The sequence below is a fragment of the Protobothrops mucrosquamatus genome, unplaced genomic scaffold (genome assembly GCF_001527695.2).
Source record: "Protobothrops mucrosquamatus isolate PMUCROS unplaced genomic scaffold, P.Mucros_1.0 scaffold1500, whole genome shotgun sequence".
NCBI classification, from domain to species: domain Eukaryota; kingdom Metazoa; phylum Chordata; class Lepidosauria; order Squamata; family Viperidae; genus Protobothrops; species Protobothrops mucrosquamatus.
Window position 1 is genome coordinate 119,995 of NW_015387674.1, and position 18,885 is coordinate 138,879.

General features: G+C 33.6%; 1 protein-coding gene across 2 annotated transcripts in view; it reads right to left on the bottom strand.

Annotated features, from left to right (window-relative positions):
• The window catches only part of NUDT14 (nudix hydrolase 14), a 20,691-nt gene extending 3,252 nt beyond the window's left edge, over nucleotides 1–17,439 (bottom strand). The window contains exons 1-3 of one of the 2 annotated variants that reach the window (XM_029285320.1): nucleotides 17,389–17,439; nucleotides 8,614–8,678; nucleotides 5,946–6,183 (exon numbers count right to left, since the gene is read on the bottom strand). In XM_029285320.1, the coding sequence (XP_029141153.1) occupies nucleotides 5,946–6,175 (230 nt within the window). In that variant the 5' untranslated portion in view covers nucleotides 6,176–6,183; nucleotides 8,614–8,678; nucleotides 17,389–17,439. Of the gene's footprint in view, nucleotides 1–5,945; nucleotides 6,184–8,613; nucleotides 8,679–16,404; nucleotides 16,421–17,388 lie in introns of those variants that run through there. The other variant, XM_029285321.1, reaches the window with a different exon arrangement.
• Nucleotides 17,440–18,885: the final 1,446 nt, after the last annotated feature.

The following is an 18,885-nucleotide window of genomic DNA, read 5'->3' on the forward strand; positions in this document are numbered from 1 at the left end:
AAACACTGGTCTAAATGATATAATGAGAACTGCATTGGTACATCTTCTTACCTGAAACCTGCTTTCTGCTGTTGGGTCTCTTTGATAGGTACCTGCTCTGGGGGCTTCTTCTTTAAGCTCTATAGCTTAAAGAAAAAACCTTCCAGCTTTCTTGATAAGCTTCAGTGTCTTCAGCCATATTTCATCTCATCAGTTGTAAATTCCTACTGTTATCTTTTTCAGAACCATCAGTATAGATAAATGGAGCTATTTAAAAAATGATGAACAAAGGGAAAGATTGCACATCATTCCTTTCCAAGATGTGCAAAACCTTTCACTTCACTTTTTATAAAAGGTATTTAATAATACCTTATTGGGAGCTTTTTATCGTTTTCCTTTGCACCCTAACATCATTCATTTTAATTCCATTCTTCAACCATTCCCATACAAATCTTCAAAACATTCCTTCCAGCATTAACTACAAACCCAAAAAACGTAATCACTTTTTATTCTTAATTCTATTTACTACATTGAAAGTTTATTTGACCCATTTTCAAATCAATTTTAACAACTCCAAAATCACACTGTTTTCTGCCTTTTTAATCTTAATCATTCTTTGCTCTTTAAATACATTCTTTACAATTACTTTTTCATTTCTCTAAATATATCTTTTTCTTGCCTTCAGTTTTTGCAGCAAATCATTCTCATATACTCTTAATTAATTTCATTATTTTTTCTCAGGCCCAACTTCTTTCACTTAATCATTCTACAAAACATCTTTTTTCATACTTTTCATTAGTAAAGTCCACACATTTATGTGTGATATTTTGTAATATAATTCAATTTATTCCATTGCAAGTAACTTCCTTATCTCTTTTCCTTATGCCTTTCTATTTACTTCTATTGGGAGAATCAATGTTCTAACATTTTTTCATACAAGACTTTTTTCCTTTTTTTTCTCCAATCAACTGTAGGCAGCTTCAAGCATAACAACAGAACAAGGCAGGTAATTTTCTATTGAATTCTACTGAATTTTCATATTCATGCTTAAAAATGGATTCTCATTAATCGTATTATAAAGTTCTATGCTTAAGTAAAAATTTAACTTTCATTCCTCAACAGAATGTAATTTGGGACAATCTATAATCTAGATTATAGAAAACATTTTATATCACATTTTATATGTAGACTCATAATGTTCTTTGTATTACATTCCAAATCCAGGAACAGACAATCGGTGAGCAATAAAGGTAATTTCCTTAGGTAATTTCTTAGACCTTCACACAGTTCCGAGGTTATAAGTAGCAGGTGGAGGAAAACAATACCCACAGAATAGCAGCAATTGACACAAAATGATATACTCTAATAATCTTAGAGGCAGGTGTACTAGCAGGTGATTCCACTAAATTATACTACAGTCATTAACCACAGTATAGTGAGGTTAAAATTGCATTCATGTATAGATTACAATACAGTATGTAGCACTGCACAAAAATAACTACATTATGTATGATTATACTCCATTTCCTATATTTTATTTTTATAAAACATCAAAGAAAATTAATTTATAAAGCTAAAAATGAAATGAGCCTCTGGTATTGTATCCAATATACTTTTGAAATGCAACTACAGTTTGAGGATGGGCAATGTCTACTTTTCCTTGTCATCTAACAAAAGAAAAAGTTGCTAGACTATAGGAGGGAAAACAAATTAAATCTGGAAAATAAAAAGTGCTGTTTGTCAGTAAGAATCCAGGCTCTTGGGGTTGCATTCCCTCTGAGAAAGCAGGTCTATAGACTGGAAGGGAACTTTAAATACAGCTTCTTCAGATTTTTAGGTGGCATGGGTAATAAGGAGTGTGTCTGTATAGTTACTTACATCTAATGTGCGAGCTACAACCATTTCTGAACTGTGGAGATCTAGCAACATCTAGCTTACATCCTGAACTGATGATTGCAATTTATTTTTTATGCCATTTACTTTCCAGATTCTATCCAACTTACGATAAAAAATAATTTCCCCAAGTCAATATCAAATCACATTATGTAACTCTCCCCCTCCCCTTGTCTCGGGCTTAACAAGGTATCCTACTCATCTCATCTGCAGGTGCCCTTCTGCTTACCAATTCTGTTTCTTGTATGACAGAAGGTCATAGAAGGAGGTATTCATTCCCAGATAGGTTGACAATGCAAATATGTAATGTATGTGTAGTCCTTATATGTTGACTGACCAACAGTGCTCAGTTAATCAGCAGATATTACAATACAGCAAAGGTGAAGCAGACTAGGTGATTCACTGGGATATAGGCGAAAAAGATGGTTTGTAGAGGAATGCTCACATAGTCGAGAAAGTGACAGACATGAATCAACCCTGACATTTCTCATTACAAAGTTCCAAAAGGCTGAAAGAACCTGGCGTTCTAGACTTGATATTACTAGAGCAGACAAAACTGGTGCTGGATGGAGCAATGTTTAGCCCAGAATAATTTTACAATGGATATTTTTGCTTTTCCTGGCCTTCTTTTGTGACCTAAAATAATTCTCAGCTCAGAACAATACATACACCTTTCCACTAACCCAGGCGTGGGTTCATTTGTAGGGAAACTAGAATGTAAGAATTATAAAAGAGGAAATGCTGAGATGTAAAATATCTTACAAGAGAGCTCTGAGGCCATTCTATTATGATGGCTCTCCATTCAGAAACATACAAAACACATACAGTGTATATAAACTTTCCAGTAACTTTTATCTCAGTGTTACCTTTCTTCCCAATTATTTGGCTAATACTAGTTTGCAACATACAGGTATAATCTAATATCACATGGTGGATTAGAATGGTGGTAAGGAAGAATTTACATCATCAAAGCCTTTTTTGAGGGTTGACTTCTACATTACAGATCAAAAAAATAGTAATGATATATTGTGTACAACAGAATTCTAAGCTGCAACTGTTAAGGTGTAATTGTCCATTTTTCCTCAAAAGTATTGTACTGAATATAATGAGACTGATTCCCAACAAAGCATTGCTAGGACTGCAGGTTTTATTCCATACCAAAGAAAGCACTTTTTCATCTATAAAATTAGTCCTCTAATGTGGCTCCAAGGAGTAGCAAAAGTCTTCTCCTCTGTTCAGTGTCCTCTCTCTTTAAGCAAACAGCTTGTTAATCCAACAGGAAACAACATTTGCCAGGATTGGCAGCTGAGGATTTATACTTAATTCCCCCTTTCTCCCCTTCCTCTACCTTCTTCATTTTTAAAAATGTTATTGTCCACTTTAACACAGTTGTCAAGAGGAAAAGCAAAGTTTTGCTTCCTTTTAAAGTCACCACTTTTCCATATATTTTGACATGCATTTTCAAGTATAAGAACAGATGCTTTTTTCAGAAAATTGCAATCTGGGGAGGCAGAAGGCCATAAGCACATTTTCATTTCAGAGTATTTAATTCCTGACATTTCTTTAATTCCAAATACTCTATACACACATAGTTGGCTTCTCCTCTCATTTCTGACTGAATTTCAATGAAACAGCAACAATATTAAATTCCTTATAAAAATGGTGGTGTCCTTACAACAGTAACTTTGGAATAAAAAAACAGATCTCATAATATAATTAATAACTGAAATAATCCTTCAGTTACCCCAAGGCCAGAAAATAGTCCATCTCAACAATCTTGAAACAGTGTGTTCGGATACAAGTGTTTGCTGTAGTCAACAAATGCATTTAAAAAGACAGAACATCTAAGAGCTCTAAATACCTACATCTGCAGGAAGTCAAGGGCTAATACTGTTTATTGTTCTGGCATTGCCTTCTTTAATCAGTTTTGGCAGTAAATAGGTGATTTAGCCATTTGTCTAGACTGACTGTGACTGGAGTGGTCTTGGGCTTTTAATTTTAAGAATCAGCAAACAAAAGTACGGTAAATAGAAAGGGACTTTTTCAAGGTGATGCTGGTGATAACAGCAGCCCCAACTCATGCTTCACTAGTTACTTGTTATACAATTTCATCCAGTTATGTGTTTCCCTACCTCTGGGTCAGTTCAAAGGCTGTTAGTGGCAAGAAAAATGTGCAATGCGATGAGATCCCAACTTGGGTAAAAGAGTAAAGAGGGAAGATCCATAGAGCTACTATTTTGGATGACAAAGTTGTGTTAAATGTAAAAACTCCCTTGGTAGCAGAAAGTTTTGATAGTGGCAGGCCTGGAATGTAAGAGGTCATTGATGGAGTTCTATGAAAATTAAATGTAGCAAAAGGTATTATCAATTCTGTGCAAAGAAGAAAACGAAGCAAACTGCTTATCAATTATATAACACAACAGATAAAAGATTTTTCTTTTGGAGCTTCTGTGCAGACTATGATAAAATTTTCATTGTCTCCCTTGCCTTTTTGTTCATGTTTATAAAGGTTGTAGATTGGATTGGATTTATGGTGATATTTACTGACCAGAGACTATCAGTAGATTACTAATAAAACAAAACTTAGTATGTATTGTAGACCATTTTGACTTCAGTCCTTGACATCTTTCTTTCCTTTTTGTATATTTTAATTAAATAGCACAACTGGGAAACTTCTGAATCTTTTGACAGCTACTAAATGACTATTATATGCAAATTAGTATAGATTCATATATACAAGATTCTGTTTTCCTATCTGCATTACTATATGTGGCTTTGAACAAATGAATTACTGTACACTAAAAATAAACTGTATATATGCATACAGCATAGTAATAATGTGTCCTTAGAATATATAAATATTGCATGTTTTAAGGAATTATCTATATTACATAAAATCAAGTAGAAGACAAGATATTGTCTTCTATTATGCCTTTATTGCATTTTGTCTTCCTTGCAATTTTTGTCCAAAAACCAGCTGACAGTATTTTAGTCTGAAAGGGCTGCACATTCCCCCCTATAGAAGCAAGTCTGTAACTCAAAACTACTGCTCAACTGTGGTCAGACAGTCTTTACTTAGCTCTATTAGTAGCAGGAGAACATTTATTTATTTACTTATTCATTTGATTTATTCTAGCCACTCACTCCAAAAAACTCTTGGCAATGGTAAATCATGTCCTTCTCTATGTTAGAGTTTAAATTATTATAACATAATATAGATGGCCCGATGGTTGATGGATCAGAATTGTTACAGCAATACATCAGATCTGCAGGTTTTGTACTAGTTACCAATAGGTTTTTGGTTATAATTCAACATACTGATTTTATTCTTTAAAGCTTAAATGATTTAGTTCTTATGTATCTTCAGGACCATCTTCTATACATGGACTCCTCCTGTTCCTTATGCTCATTCATGAAAGGATGTTTAAGGGCTCCCTGCCCTGCTTTTGAGAAGGTGGTAGGGGTTCTTAGAGGGAAGTGCTGCTCCTTCACCTTGATGTTCTTAGAAAGGTTGTAAAAATGGTGGTGTTACAGAGAGCCTTTTATTTCGGATTGCCAGAATGGGATCAGAACAATACATTTCAGTATTATGACAGTTTAATTGATATTATTTGAACTTTGTTTTGGTCACTGTGTCTTTTGTTTTTATATCACAAATCATTCTCAAATATGGCAATATAGTAATATAATTAATTTATAAGTGCTTTACAAGGGATTTATTACCCTGAAGCCTTAGATATGAAGTTCAAAGAGGAACAACTCTTTCTTCTTGCCTTCATCTTCCGAGCTCTTATAGCAGATGTCACTACCACCAATTCCCAGATGCCCAAAGATAAAGGCCAGTCATTCTAACTATTTGTGACTATAACCTAGTTGCAATGATCTACTAAAGCCTAAAAACTCTGTTACTTTACTGGGAACATGGGACTGGGGAAAAAATAAACAAACCAAGGAAATTCAGACAAACCCAATGGGGGAAAAAAAATCTGTCAAAATATCTAGCAGATTGCAACATATGTCCGGTGAGGTTTACAAAACCTTGATTAGTCTTTGAAAATCATTGATCTACCAACCTGTATGAAGTGATTCTTTTTAGGCTGGTTACAGGAACTTCATAGCCACATTCTTCTAAAATTTCCTCGCAAGCAATTTCTTCCAAAGAGAGCTCTGGCTTGTCTACAATACCAGCACAGAGTTCATATGTTATTCCTTTTGAAGCAGGCAAGAAATCAGACAGAGGGCACCAGCTCTCTTCAGTTTTATTCCCAAAGTACTGAGGACATTGTTGTTCCATTTCGCACATATAGACAGCTGAAAAAAAAATGCAAAAAGTAAAATCAATCACTTGTCACTTTTTTGAGTTTACATGGTCAGGTTGCATTTCTCTGAAAAGAGAAACAGGATGTCTCAAGTAGATCACATCCCATCCTTCCATGCATTAAAAAAATGGAAGAGCATCACAATTCTCAGTACTACTTTCAAATGGCCATTTTCCTCAAAAAGCTGCCAGTAATATAGATATCGTGAACTCAATTTCATGGCTTTCTTTATTACCCTTAAAACAAATATAGGAAGAGCAATTATTTTAATTAAATAATTAGGCTTTATTCAGATTATGTGGCTTTGCCTCATTTCCTTCAAATCAGGGAGAAGATAGAAAATGGTAAATATGATTATTATGTTAATAATATTAACTAAAACATTTCTTGCCTCTCTTTTCTGGATTGAATTGCCACAACAGACTTGAAGGGCAGAATTAAAACAAATCTGCTTTAATAACAATTAATCTCTTGTATATATATTTAAGCTGTAAAAGTCTGAAGGAATCTGACTCATTTAATGAGGTGTACACTGGAATATCTAATATTCTGAGTATTTTGCGAGTTGAATGGAAATAATTAATTGCATTGAGCAGAGCAGAAGACATACTTGAATGGCTTAGAGTTTGATTTTTTTCTTCTTCCAGAATTATTGTTATTTCAGGGACAATTTCTGTTTGTTAGCTAACATGCTTACAATATTTTCCAGGAGTCACTGATTCTTTTTGGGACACTGGTGTGTACATGAGGTACCATGTGCACAGTGTTGACTCTTTCGGCCGGCCAAATCAGTTGCTGTATCACTAGAGTTATAATATATATATGGTTGTTTGAAAAGCCTCTTCTGAGTGTATACTAGCCCTTTGCAGAGATTGCCAAGTAGAATTTGCAATAGGGTTTTTTCATTAATCTAGAAACAATTGTTATGATACAATGCACATAAAGGAAACATTAAGAGAAATATTTTTCCACCAAAGAAAATTAAAAAGAACAAGGTTTTATCTATCTGATTCAATTTATACTATTGTGTTAACTACTGTTATATGGAGCCTTGGTTGTGCAGAGTGCAGCCTTTATGAAATGGGATTATTTGTACTGCAGTTTGACATTAAGACTGAGTAAATAGTTTTAATTTTCATGTATGTAAAAAGGTAAAATTTCCCCAAATTACTTAATTCTCGGTGACTAAATAGACACATGCATGCAATGTTCTATAACAATATAGAAGTGCTTTACCACTGTCTTTTTCCCAGTCTATCCTATAGCCTTCTCCCCCTCCCCGTTTTCCTAGCTTGTGAACACAGTAAGGCTGGATCATACTAAGTAATACAGAAAGATTACCCTGCTAATTGTCTAAGATTGACTAGAACTGTTTAAAGTACATGAAAAAGTTGGCATCCAAACATGGGGGGAAAGCACTGGCAATAGAAATTCTTGGAGGATTTCTTATCATGGCCCCTGGCTAATGGTGAGCTGGTATGTCAGTACATAAAAGTCTGTTTCTTTCATACAACTCTGATTACCAATTAAAAGAAGCAAATGAGACTTATTTCTAGGTTTCTCACCAGTAGAAGTTAGATCAGTGGGTGCTGGACAGATGAGATATTTTTATCCCTTTTAATGGAAGTAGGTTTGAAACCACTGTAAATCCTACTTTTCTGAAATTTCATGTTTTTTAAAATCAATTCATTTTGCATTGTCATTTTGTTTATTTTGTTTACCTCTTCTGCCACTACATAAGTTATTTTTTTATTAAACTTATAGATATTTATAGATATTAGGAAGGATGGTAAGGTAACCATTCTTCTATTGTCAGAAAAAGAATACAAGATAGGGCATGTGTACTTACTCATTTGTATATATAGCTATTGAATTATAAATAATTGCTCCAATAGTAACAGAAATTATCTCATTATAATGGAGAAGACTGTGATCAGGAGTCTCACAAATGGACAGGTGTTCACGCTTGATGAGAAATTTAATCTGTGGTTCGCCTGTTTTAGAAATCTTTAAACTAGGTTTGCACTAGACAATCCTTCAGATAGATTTCTGTAACAACAATTGGCTATCCATAAAATGATGCCGGGTTAGTGAGTTATAGCCCATTGTCATGACTCTGTCTCCTTTGCCTTAGAGAAATAGCAGGAGATACAAGTGATAGATTTTCTCTTTAGCGGAAAACATTTTTCACCTTAATTGAGAGGTATAAACTTACAGTGAAATTGAAAGATCTCAGGATGGTAACATTCTATCAGGAAGCTCAGAGTACAGTAATTTACCAGAAGGTCGACTGCAGCTTCCTCTTGCTACAAAACAAATTATTATGCTGCAACTATACAGAGGCCCACCAGCTTTTTACGATTACATCCATCAGAGCTTTACTTTGCTAGAAAATAAAAGCCAAAGTAAGGAAGAGAATTACCTGGACGGAACTGCTTCACCAGAACAAAGCATTGCCGAGAAATATTGAAGATAAGAATTGACACACTAACAATGGGAAAGAAAAAAAACACAAAACCACAGATTAATGAAATAATGTACCATACTGGAAGTCATGAAATTTAATTGGTTAGGGTTAGATTTTAAAAGGTAAGCCTATGAGTTAACAGGCATCACTTTTAAATGATAGTTGCTAAAGTGAAGAAACTACAGTATTTTTGATTAAGGGAGATGTCCAAGACCACCTGATTTTGGAGACAATATCTCCTTCTCCCTTGTGCAATGAAAAATTGCTTTTCTGTATGATTACACATCCAGGGTCTTAAAAAGGCACTGCTCAGTTTAAGCTTGTGCTGGAATAACCTATTCACTTATAGTAGCAATGAAGGGATCTACTTGGTAATTAGAATGATCACAAAGAGATTTGCAACAAGCAGGATAGACATTTTGGAGCCACCAGGCCAGGGTGTTTTTCAGGTTATTAATTCCTTTATTCCTTCATGTGGAAGAATTTTCAGAGCATTTATTTGACAAAATCATTCAATCCCATTCACAGTTGGACACCAACTTTGATACACGTCCAATAGAGATGCCTGGAGTACAGTCTTGCCTGGTTATCTATGAATGGTTTTAACCTGTTGTTGCTGAGGAAGTGGACAGAGTCCTTATGGCTGTGAGCTCAGGCACCTGCTCCTTAGATCCATGCTCCTCCTAACTAAGGCTACTTGGGGGGTGTTGTGTGGTTGGGTTTTAGCAGTGGTTTATTCCTCTCTGAGAGAGGGGATCTCTCTGCCCCATAAGGAGAAATTGGTTGCCCCTTCTTCAAGAAGCTATATCACTAGATGCGATCATACTGGACAATTTTCATTCAGTATCTAACTTTGCTTTTTTAGGAGAGGGTTAGGGTTAGGGTTATCACATCGTTAGATGGCTTTCAACAGGATAATATAAGTTTGAAAACTGAATTTTATATTTTAATCTCTCCAATGCTGCCCATCCGATATAGATAAAAACACCCTAATAATACATAATTCGAAAAGGAGGACAAATGCTACTTCTTTTTTCTAAAATTATTATATTAGTGACCAGTGGTCTGAACAACAGAAGCCAGACCACAGATGGAACAAAATTATTGGTTCTGGAAATTTTCCACTCATGCATGTTGCCTTGGTACAATAAATTATATTATTTTGGTAAGTCAGATATATGAAGCACAAGAAAACAAAACAAATTTCCCATATTTTTATAGAAAAACATATTTTTGTATTACTTTATAGACAGCTTTATTGCCAACTTCTTGACAAAAACATTTTTAATTGATATACATGCTAGGTTTTCATGATAGCTTGTTAACTATCTAATATTAATTTTGATTGATAACTTGCCCTATTCCAGTTCTGGAATCTGTACAGATGGCTGAAGGGGTACATTTGAAAATCAGTGTGGAGAGAAAACATTAAAAAATGGAAAATGACATTTAATCATTGATTCACTGGGTATTCTAACACAACTAGTTGCAAAATTTATAACTAATAACATATTTAATGGATTTACTGGGACTGTCTATCTACTAAAGCCCAAAATTTTGAGGGAGGAATGTCTGAAGGACTGTTTTACTGTTCAATGATCTTTGGCGGTTTTCTCTGGAGCTGAGATGGTATTAAATATTATATTGGATGTTTTCTTGGAAAACGTTTATCCATTTGATTCTACTATACTGTAGTTTGTTTTATTTGAACACAACACACAAACACAAACAAAAAACTATTTTCATTCATGATGCTTTAACTCCACAGTATCCGTACCTATCCTTAAAAACTGAAGATTTTTTGTCTATTCACTTTTACTGATTTATTCCATTTTCATAAAAAAATTGTAAATGGCAATTAACAGGAAAAAGGAATCTTATTCATTTTCTCCTGCACTCTAAACTAGAAAACTCAAGATGCATCTTCAGGATCTTGTACTTTTGACAAAATGAAAAAAGTTGCTTTATTTTAATACATATTCCACCCTTTTCTTATGTCTATGTGGAGTTACAATGCACATACAAAAAGGAGAGAACTTGTGTTGCAAATGCTTTTGTCATTTGATCTCCTTGTCTTCTCCGCAGATACCTCTGGAAGCCTCTGCTTCCTTAAATGCAATGCATTAATTATTCTGAAATTTTGCAGGTTAGGTAGTTAAAGATATGTCTATGCTGCATAATGTAGTCATAATAAATGTCCAAAAAAACAACATTGGCACATTCTGTTTTGAACTCTCAAACCTGTATTGTGTAATCCTACCCCAAACCTATTAATATAAAATTTGGCAGGATTAATTCTTTCAGAACAGTTACACTAGTCGGAAAATTCCATCCAATCTACTCTCTGTGATGTTTATTTAAACATTTTTAATAATTTGTTTTATTCTGTTGCTACCATTTACAATAGACAAGAGATAAGAAGAAATAAACTTAAATCTAAGATCTGTAGAAATCCAGAATCAGAATGAAATGAATTCAGATTTATCTATTTCATTATGGGGAAACAGGGCTTTTTTTTTTGTCATAGAACGCCCAGAACGGAGTTCCAGCACCTTTTTTGGATGGAACCTTGTAGGGTAGGCAAGGGTGGGTTGTATGACATGTGTGAGTTCTGGCACCTTTTTTTTTTTTTTTTTTTTACAAAAAAAGCACTGTGGGGAAATGAAGATCTGCTCCAAATTATACCTTTTTTTGTTGGTGATCTGAGTTCATCTGAATCAAGTGCATTTAACTAAAGGTTTTTAAAGTTATTGGTTCAATGTTATTAATGATTCAACATTATTTCTGCTTTTTTCTTACTTTCGAAGATAACCAACATTTCTAGGTTTTGATACTGTAATTTCTTCTTCAAACTATCACAAAAATAAGAATATTTTCAGCTAGGAGGGTTTCTGTTAATATTATGGAAGGAAACATGTTTCCAGAAATTGAGGTGAAAGAAATTCTCATCCAATTATGTCAGTCAAATTGAATAGAAAAACTATTCTTAAAATGAAAAGAATATGCTATATCTTTCTACCATGTAATTATTAAACATTAGTTAATTTTTAAAAACTGAATTAGTAAAAATGGTTAAAAGAAAAAGACAACAACTCAGCATATACAGATAAGGTTGAATTTCTAAGAACTCAAAGGCAGATTTTATAAAGCTAAACTTTCAAAGCTTTGTGTTCTTTTCTTTTAATCAAGTTACTTCTATTCCAACTTTTATAGACATTTGAGAATTTTGTAAAATTCTTCTTTACAAATGAAGAAAAGGAAATTTTCACCTAATTTTTAAAAGCCTCATGAAATTAGAGTTCATATTTCAACAAAGAAACAGAGGGAGACTGGATAATGATTTCTTGAAAATGAGGTAACATGTGCCAACTCACTGAAGAATGGGTTATTTTTCCCCTTGAGATTTAGTCACTTAAAGACATGTACATAACAGATGGAACAATCAGAACCAAGCTGTCAAAGTTAAAGAACAAGATCAAATTAAACTTGAATGAAAGTGCTTTCATCACAACTGTCTTGTTTCTTTGCCATCTTGAAACAACAGGGAATATTCAAACATTAAAGATTTATAAATGTATTTTTTAACAAAAGAAGTAATTATTTGTTAATTTTTTACTAATAATTAAATCTTTGTGAACATGATTTTTCTTATTCTAGTTGAGAAATATTTATTTAGTTTCAATATTATTTAATAACATTTATTATTAAACAATATTTACTTATCAATGTTAACAGAAATAATGTTAAATCAATATTAAATAGGATAAAAATAATTACTCTTAAAATATTTTTACTTTTTTAGACAAATTGGATGGTTTAAATAGCCCTTTTAGCTTTGAATTGATGAGAACAGATTGCAGACAATTATTTTCCATTACATACACTAAATTTCATTAGACTAGAAATGTCTAGAATCTAAGATAAATGCAGATGTAAAGATCAGGGAAGACATCTTGAATGAGAAGTTGAATCTCAAAATAGGCATACATACAGCTCCGTCTGATTGCTCTGAAAGTTATTTTAGTTGTTGACATTTCTTTTAACCATTTGAACAATCATAAGGAATTTTGCAAATATCTCCAGTAACAAATACAATTCAAGGAAACCAGTCACCAGGAATATTCAAGTCCATTTTTTTCCAATGAAAAAATAGTTTTATTTAGTAGAACAAATTGGGCAAGGATGAGTTTTTAGTACATAACATAGAACTTGCAAGGCCTCCCCATCTCTGGGGAGTACAAGTACAAGGTCTGGGGTGGTTCCTTTGATATGTAAGGTATTGTTTCTCAGTTTTGTTTGCAGTATCTGTTTTTGTTTGTTTGTTATTATGTAGAATCAGCTCAAAGAAAGTTATATTATACTTTATTGGAGATAATGCCAGACTTTAAACAGAAGATTCATAGATGTCCATACGAAGCTATAATGGCTCAAAATAATACTATGCATGCCATGACGACATTGTGTTGTGGTGGAAAGCTTGCCCAATAAATACCAACAAATAGAGAGGATCCCACAAAGAGTTGGTTGCAGAGTCACTGGAATCTTGTACGCAGATGAGCCAAAAGCAAGAGCCACAGAGTTACACTGCTCTCTTGGTGTTGATTAAAGACAGTTTGAGCATGATAATGTCCGCCAGAAATTTGTAATCTCTGTTATTTGCATCATGATTCATGTGTTGTTAAGCCCCCCCATTGAGTGGGAAGGATTTTTGGAATTTCAAACAACCTTATATACTAACATTTTCATAATCCTTATTTAAATCAGGATAACCAATTTTGGGGTGCGAGAGGTAGTTATTTTTTTAAAGAAGCTGGAGAAGGGATTCTATCAATTTTCTCTTGTTTTCTTTCTTTTTTGTACAGAGAGAAAGACCAAACTTGCTGCAGACCATATTGTACTGGGAATGTATCTGGCAACATAATACACAAAAGACTGTATCTGATCAAGTATTATGTTATCAGAATGCCAAAATAGAACACAAGAGCAGGAAAAGAGTAGGCTTTCCTTGAGAAGTCATGAGACCTATACAAGAATTTAATCTGAAATTGACATCAAAAGCTCCTGAACAATAAGTCTCATGCACAAACATGCCAGAAATGCATACAATTTGTTTTTATTCTTACTCCCTCCCTAGAGAATACAGTCAACAAAACTTTCTTTCAGGTGCAGTGGAATAATGAGAGATCCATGAATCATTGTATGGTGTCCAGGATAGACAAGGGTATCAGAAAAATCTTGGGATGGCTGTTCTCATTTCCATGTTTCCCTCAAATTAAAGGAATATTTTTAAACTCATCATGTTAGCCTAGAGTTGCCCCACTGAATCCCGTAAACTCAGGAGATCTGTGTATGCACTGAACTATGCCCAGAGGTGTTTAATACTAAAGTTACATCAGGGATGCTAGTCAGATTCTACTTTATTCAACAAGAAAATTCATACGATAGAACTGTCACTGTCACTATGTATCATTCCACCAGTAGATGCTACCAATTTATACTTCTGAATTAGCATGCAATTTGTATTTGTTCTAATCAACAAAGTACAAAGCCTTCTCAAGCATGTCATTTTTTTATTGGTGTGTTTGTTTCCCAGCACTGCTGCTCAAGGTTAATTTCTTTGCTCAATCCTCGCTTTTGCCAATTTAATAAAAAGTGATTCCTTGATCCCTAAGCTCAACAAATCTTTGCTATTACTTCTTATATAGTGTTTTTGGAGCCAGAATTTATTTCATTTTTTTGCAGCACAATTGTTTAAGCAATGCTTATGTATCTAACACTCTAACACGCCATAATCCTAGTTTGATTTGGGTCTCAATTCAAATATATTCCTTTGATAGGTTTCCTTAGATATTTATCTCCTTTATAGAATGTCATTAAGAAAAAAAAATGTGAAAACCAAATTTTGCTTTGACCCATAATTTATCAGAAATTATTCAACTGCTGGAAAAGAATTACACAGATTCAAGTGGCTGTAATTTGTTTTTTGAAAGTTCAATCCTATAAATAATTTTTGAATATTAAAACTAATAGTACTTGAATAATAGGAACTTTTAATGGGATCGGGGAAGGCAACGGGGGAAGCACATTCCCTTTCTCAAATCGATGTTGAATTTTTGAGGTTAGTTACTAAGAGTGCTATCTCTTGATATATTGATGAAGTTACATCTTATCGAGAATGCCTTGGGATGACCTTGTAACACTCCTGCTTTGGGAGCTGCACTGGTTCTAGGTCTTCCAGGTCTAATTTAAGGTGTTGGTTATCACTATAAAATTCTACATGACATAGGGACCACCCATTTGAGAGATCACCTATCTTCTGCAGTTTTTGCCTATGCAGGAAGGAATGACAGAGAGGACATGCTCCGGTTCCCTTGGTAAAACGATGTCATCTTTCGGGACCCAGGAACCAAGCCTTCTTTGTTATGATGCATAACAATAGTTCTCATCCTGATGGCATTCAGGAAGACCATAAACGTGGCCTAAGCCTTGTGATAGGATGGATGGATCTTCCCTTGTTAGAGATGATTGATATTTCTTGTTTTGGGTTGATATTTTCTCCAGACTGCCATTTTTTCATTTCTCTTTTTGTACTTTTTATTTATGGTATTGTATTTATACTTTGTTTTATACTGTGAGACATTCAGAATTGCTCTGGAATCATATGATGCAAAATCAAATAAAATAAAAATATGCAATGAGATAAAGATAGTAGTATTGCCCTCTTTAACCAGACAGGTCCTCAGAATAATTTCTGCTGCTCAATTTCGGGGCAATATCTTAACATTACATCTTTTAATTAGCACACTTTTTTTTACTTTCCCCTAACTTTGACCATACAGTAATAAAGGAACACTGAAGGTTAAATGTGTGCATACTTGCATAATATTTACTAGCTGATCCAATTCCCCCCAACAGGCAACATCTTTCTAAGGGGCTATTAAAGCTGCTGTGTATTACAAAGGAAAACCCACACAAAAACATTTAGCCTTTCACACTAATAAATCCACTTTATTTAGAAAAAAAAGGGGGAGGGGGACAAAAAGCAGGGAAGTAATTACACTGATCTTATGACTGCTTCTTTGCACTGCTCCCAGTAAAAAGAAAATTCAAAAGTGTGATTCAGTATTTAAAACTTGGCACTGAAAATACAAAGTTGGATATATTTTAACTGGTGTGTATATATGTGTGTGTGATTAACAATATGTTATTGTTGGAGGTTAGTGTTGTTACACAACAATTTCCTATGATTTTGATTTAATGTGAATTCAACCACTCTTGATGGTTATGTTTCGCTTACAGTTTCATTATCACTATTTTTAATTTAAATCACCAATATTTTGAACATACCACTTTTTCTTACCTCTGTTTGTTTGAACAGAAGTCTAAATATACTTCAACATTCTTTGATGTTTAGTGTTTATGTGTGTGTTTGTGCTTCTGCATCTGGGTGCCTTTGCTAAAGCACGATAAAACAAAGTCGTTTTCCACAGGGGGATACATATGAACATTGATTAGAGGAAACATGTTTTAATATTTATACTCGGTTAGGGTCAGTTAAGATTCCAACTATGTAAGATTTTTTTATCAATCCTCTTTTTAACACAAGAGCCTACAGCAAAAAATTATTTGAAATGCTACCAGCAGTAAGACCTGCTGTTTTTCTAACCCAGCTCATAAAAAATAAGAAATATTAACCATTACATACACATTCATTATATGTGGATATAAATTACAACTATATATTACCTTATAGTTTATACTGTTTTCAGAGTTATTTAATCAGCCTATAAAATGAGGTACTGAAAAATATTTAAAAGAAACAGTTTTCCAAAATTTATATTGATGGATAAAATATAGATTGTAAAAAATCATCAACAACAAGTATAGGAAATTGGCTATATCACCAACTTTCCTCATACAGACTGCATTGGTTGGAACATTATAAATTACAGTGTACTTTGTATACAATGAAATTAAAGAAGTTCTAAACTTTCTTGCACCAGATCAGATTGTTTATTTATGTGGTCCTATGTTTTATACTCTGACTGGAATTACAGAAGGCATTGAAAATGTCATACAAAAAAGGATCTTTCCAATCAGCAGAACTTTGATCTTTTACACTGTAAATTGAATACATAATGAAAGGGAACCATGGTTTAATGGCACAAAGCATCTCTGCAAGCAGAAGATCTCATATTTTAACTGGCTTACCCAGTTAAACAAGTAAATAAGAATCCTGCTTTCTTCCATTCAGTTGCTACAGAGCTAGCATTCAGTAGATTAGGATTGCTGGATCATTCATTGATAAGCTATAGAAGAATTCTTATATGCCTATTCAAACTAAGCAGTCTGGAGCAATGTACTTCATGATTTAAAACACACAGAGAGACACACAATTTGTAATATAATATCATTCATTTAAGCAAGCTATTAATTTAAATAGACAGACAAAAAACAAATATAATATTGAAGGATACATATCAAGGTGTACTTTTTCTAAATAAGCATATTCTACAATATGATTTCAAATTTGATTTCTGTTGAATACAATGAAATATAAGTCATATTAAAATGCAAGTTCATAATAATGACAGTCCTGGGAAAGAAAAAGGCATCAGAAGGAAGCTCACATAACCCTGTCTTGATTCTTTTTGAATGATGGGGCAGCCAGACATTCTAGCAGCCTTTTAAGATTTTGTTATTATACCCTGCAGAAATAAAGTACCATACCTGTAATTCTTGCATTATCTATTTCCTCACCTTCCTGCCTTGAAAGGGGTGGCAAAGTTGTAATAATGAAAGTCAAGGAACACAGTAAAAAATGGGAATGCAATTAAATATTAAGAAGATCAAATGCCTGATAATAGATATAGCAATCAATCGTGGAATTATCACAGTATTCAGTGAAGATACTGAAGTGGTGGATGGCTCCTGCCTTTCAGGATTGCAATTGCAAACTAGCACTTAGTATAGCAGTAACAAAGGTTTTGGAAAAGATATTCAGATTTTGTGACATGTCTATTCCTATAAACTTTACAATCACATAGGCAATGTTTTTATTTCCCTATGATACTCTATAAAAGTGAAAGTTGGACTCTGAGAAAGCAGGATAACAAAGAGTATTGACACTTTTGCCTTTGGTGTTAAAGAAGAGCCTTGAGAATATCACGGAGAGCCAAAAAGCCCCAAACAAATGGATTACTAATAAATCAATCCAGATTTGTTTCTGATAATGTTTTTGATTATGGGGATATATTTGGTTTTCCAGAAGAGTAAATAAAATGCCTCTGGATACATGAGAAGATCTTGCTCTCTTGAGAAGTTTATAATGCTGGGAAAAGAGAAGGGAAAGGAAACAGGATGACCAGCACATGTGGCTAATCAGAACACTACAATTTTCATTCACGCCTTGAACAGAAAACTTAAAAACTGTAATAGACTTCTTTAATCCTCTTTAATACAATCGTATTTATGCAAAATTAGCTACATAATGTTGCCCTGTGCCTTATTCTAAATAATGTTTAGTAGCTTGTACAACTTATATGGATCTGCAGTTGACAATAAGTATAATTTCAATGTTGTTATCTTATTGGTTATTGAAATTTAGAATAGTATGGTTTTATTCAAAATAACTTTGTAATCTTAATGTATCATTGCTAAAACAAGAAGCTTTCTTTTAAGACATACCCATAATTTAACATATACTTTATCACAACTGAGACCACAAAAACAGAAACAGCCACTAAATAAATCCTTTTCAACAAACTACCTACAATGTTGACAGAGTAATGGTGCAGTAAATAATACACTGCAAACATACAGTGCAAATGCTACAAGCACTAAAATCTAATATATTACTGACCAGAGCTGATGTAACCCAATCCATCATTAGTATCTTTTGAATAAGCCAAAGTTGCCAATAGTGTGCAGCTTTCACTTGCTAAGAGATCTGAGCTATGGTTCCACAGAATATAGGGAACTTGTCCTGTATGCCAGAATAATACTCCCTTTCCCTAGCAAGCTGTTTCAGTTCCTAGCCATTCCTTTTTTTTTAATGGAGCATTATTTTAATAGAGGTTATGTTTTACCATCTACTGTAGCATTCAAAGATGCTTCTCCCCCAACCTCATGCTGGCTGAACATAGATAATATTCTGGGAACAAAGGATATACTGAATCTTTAATCTTGAATTAAAGTGTCTCACAAAATGAATATTCTGCTGCAGCT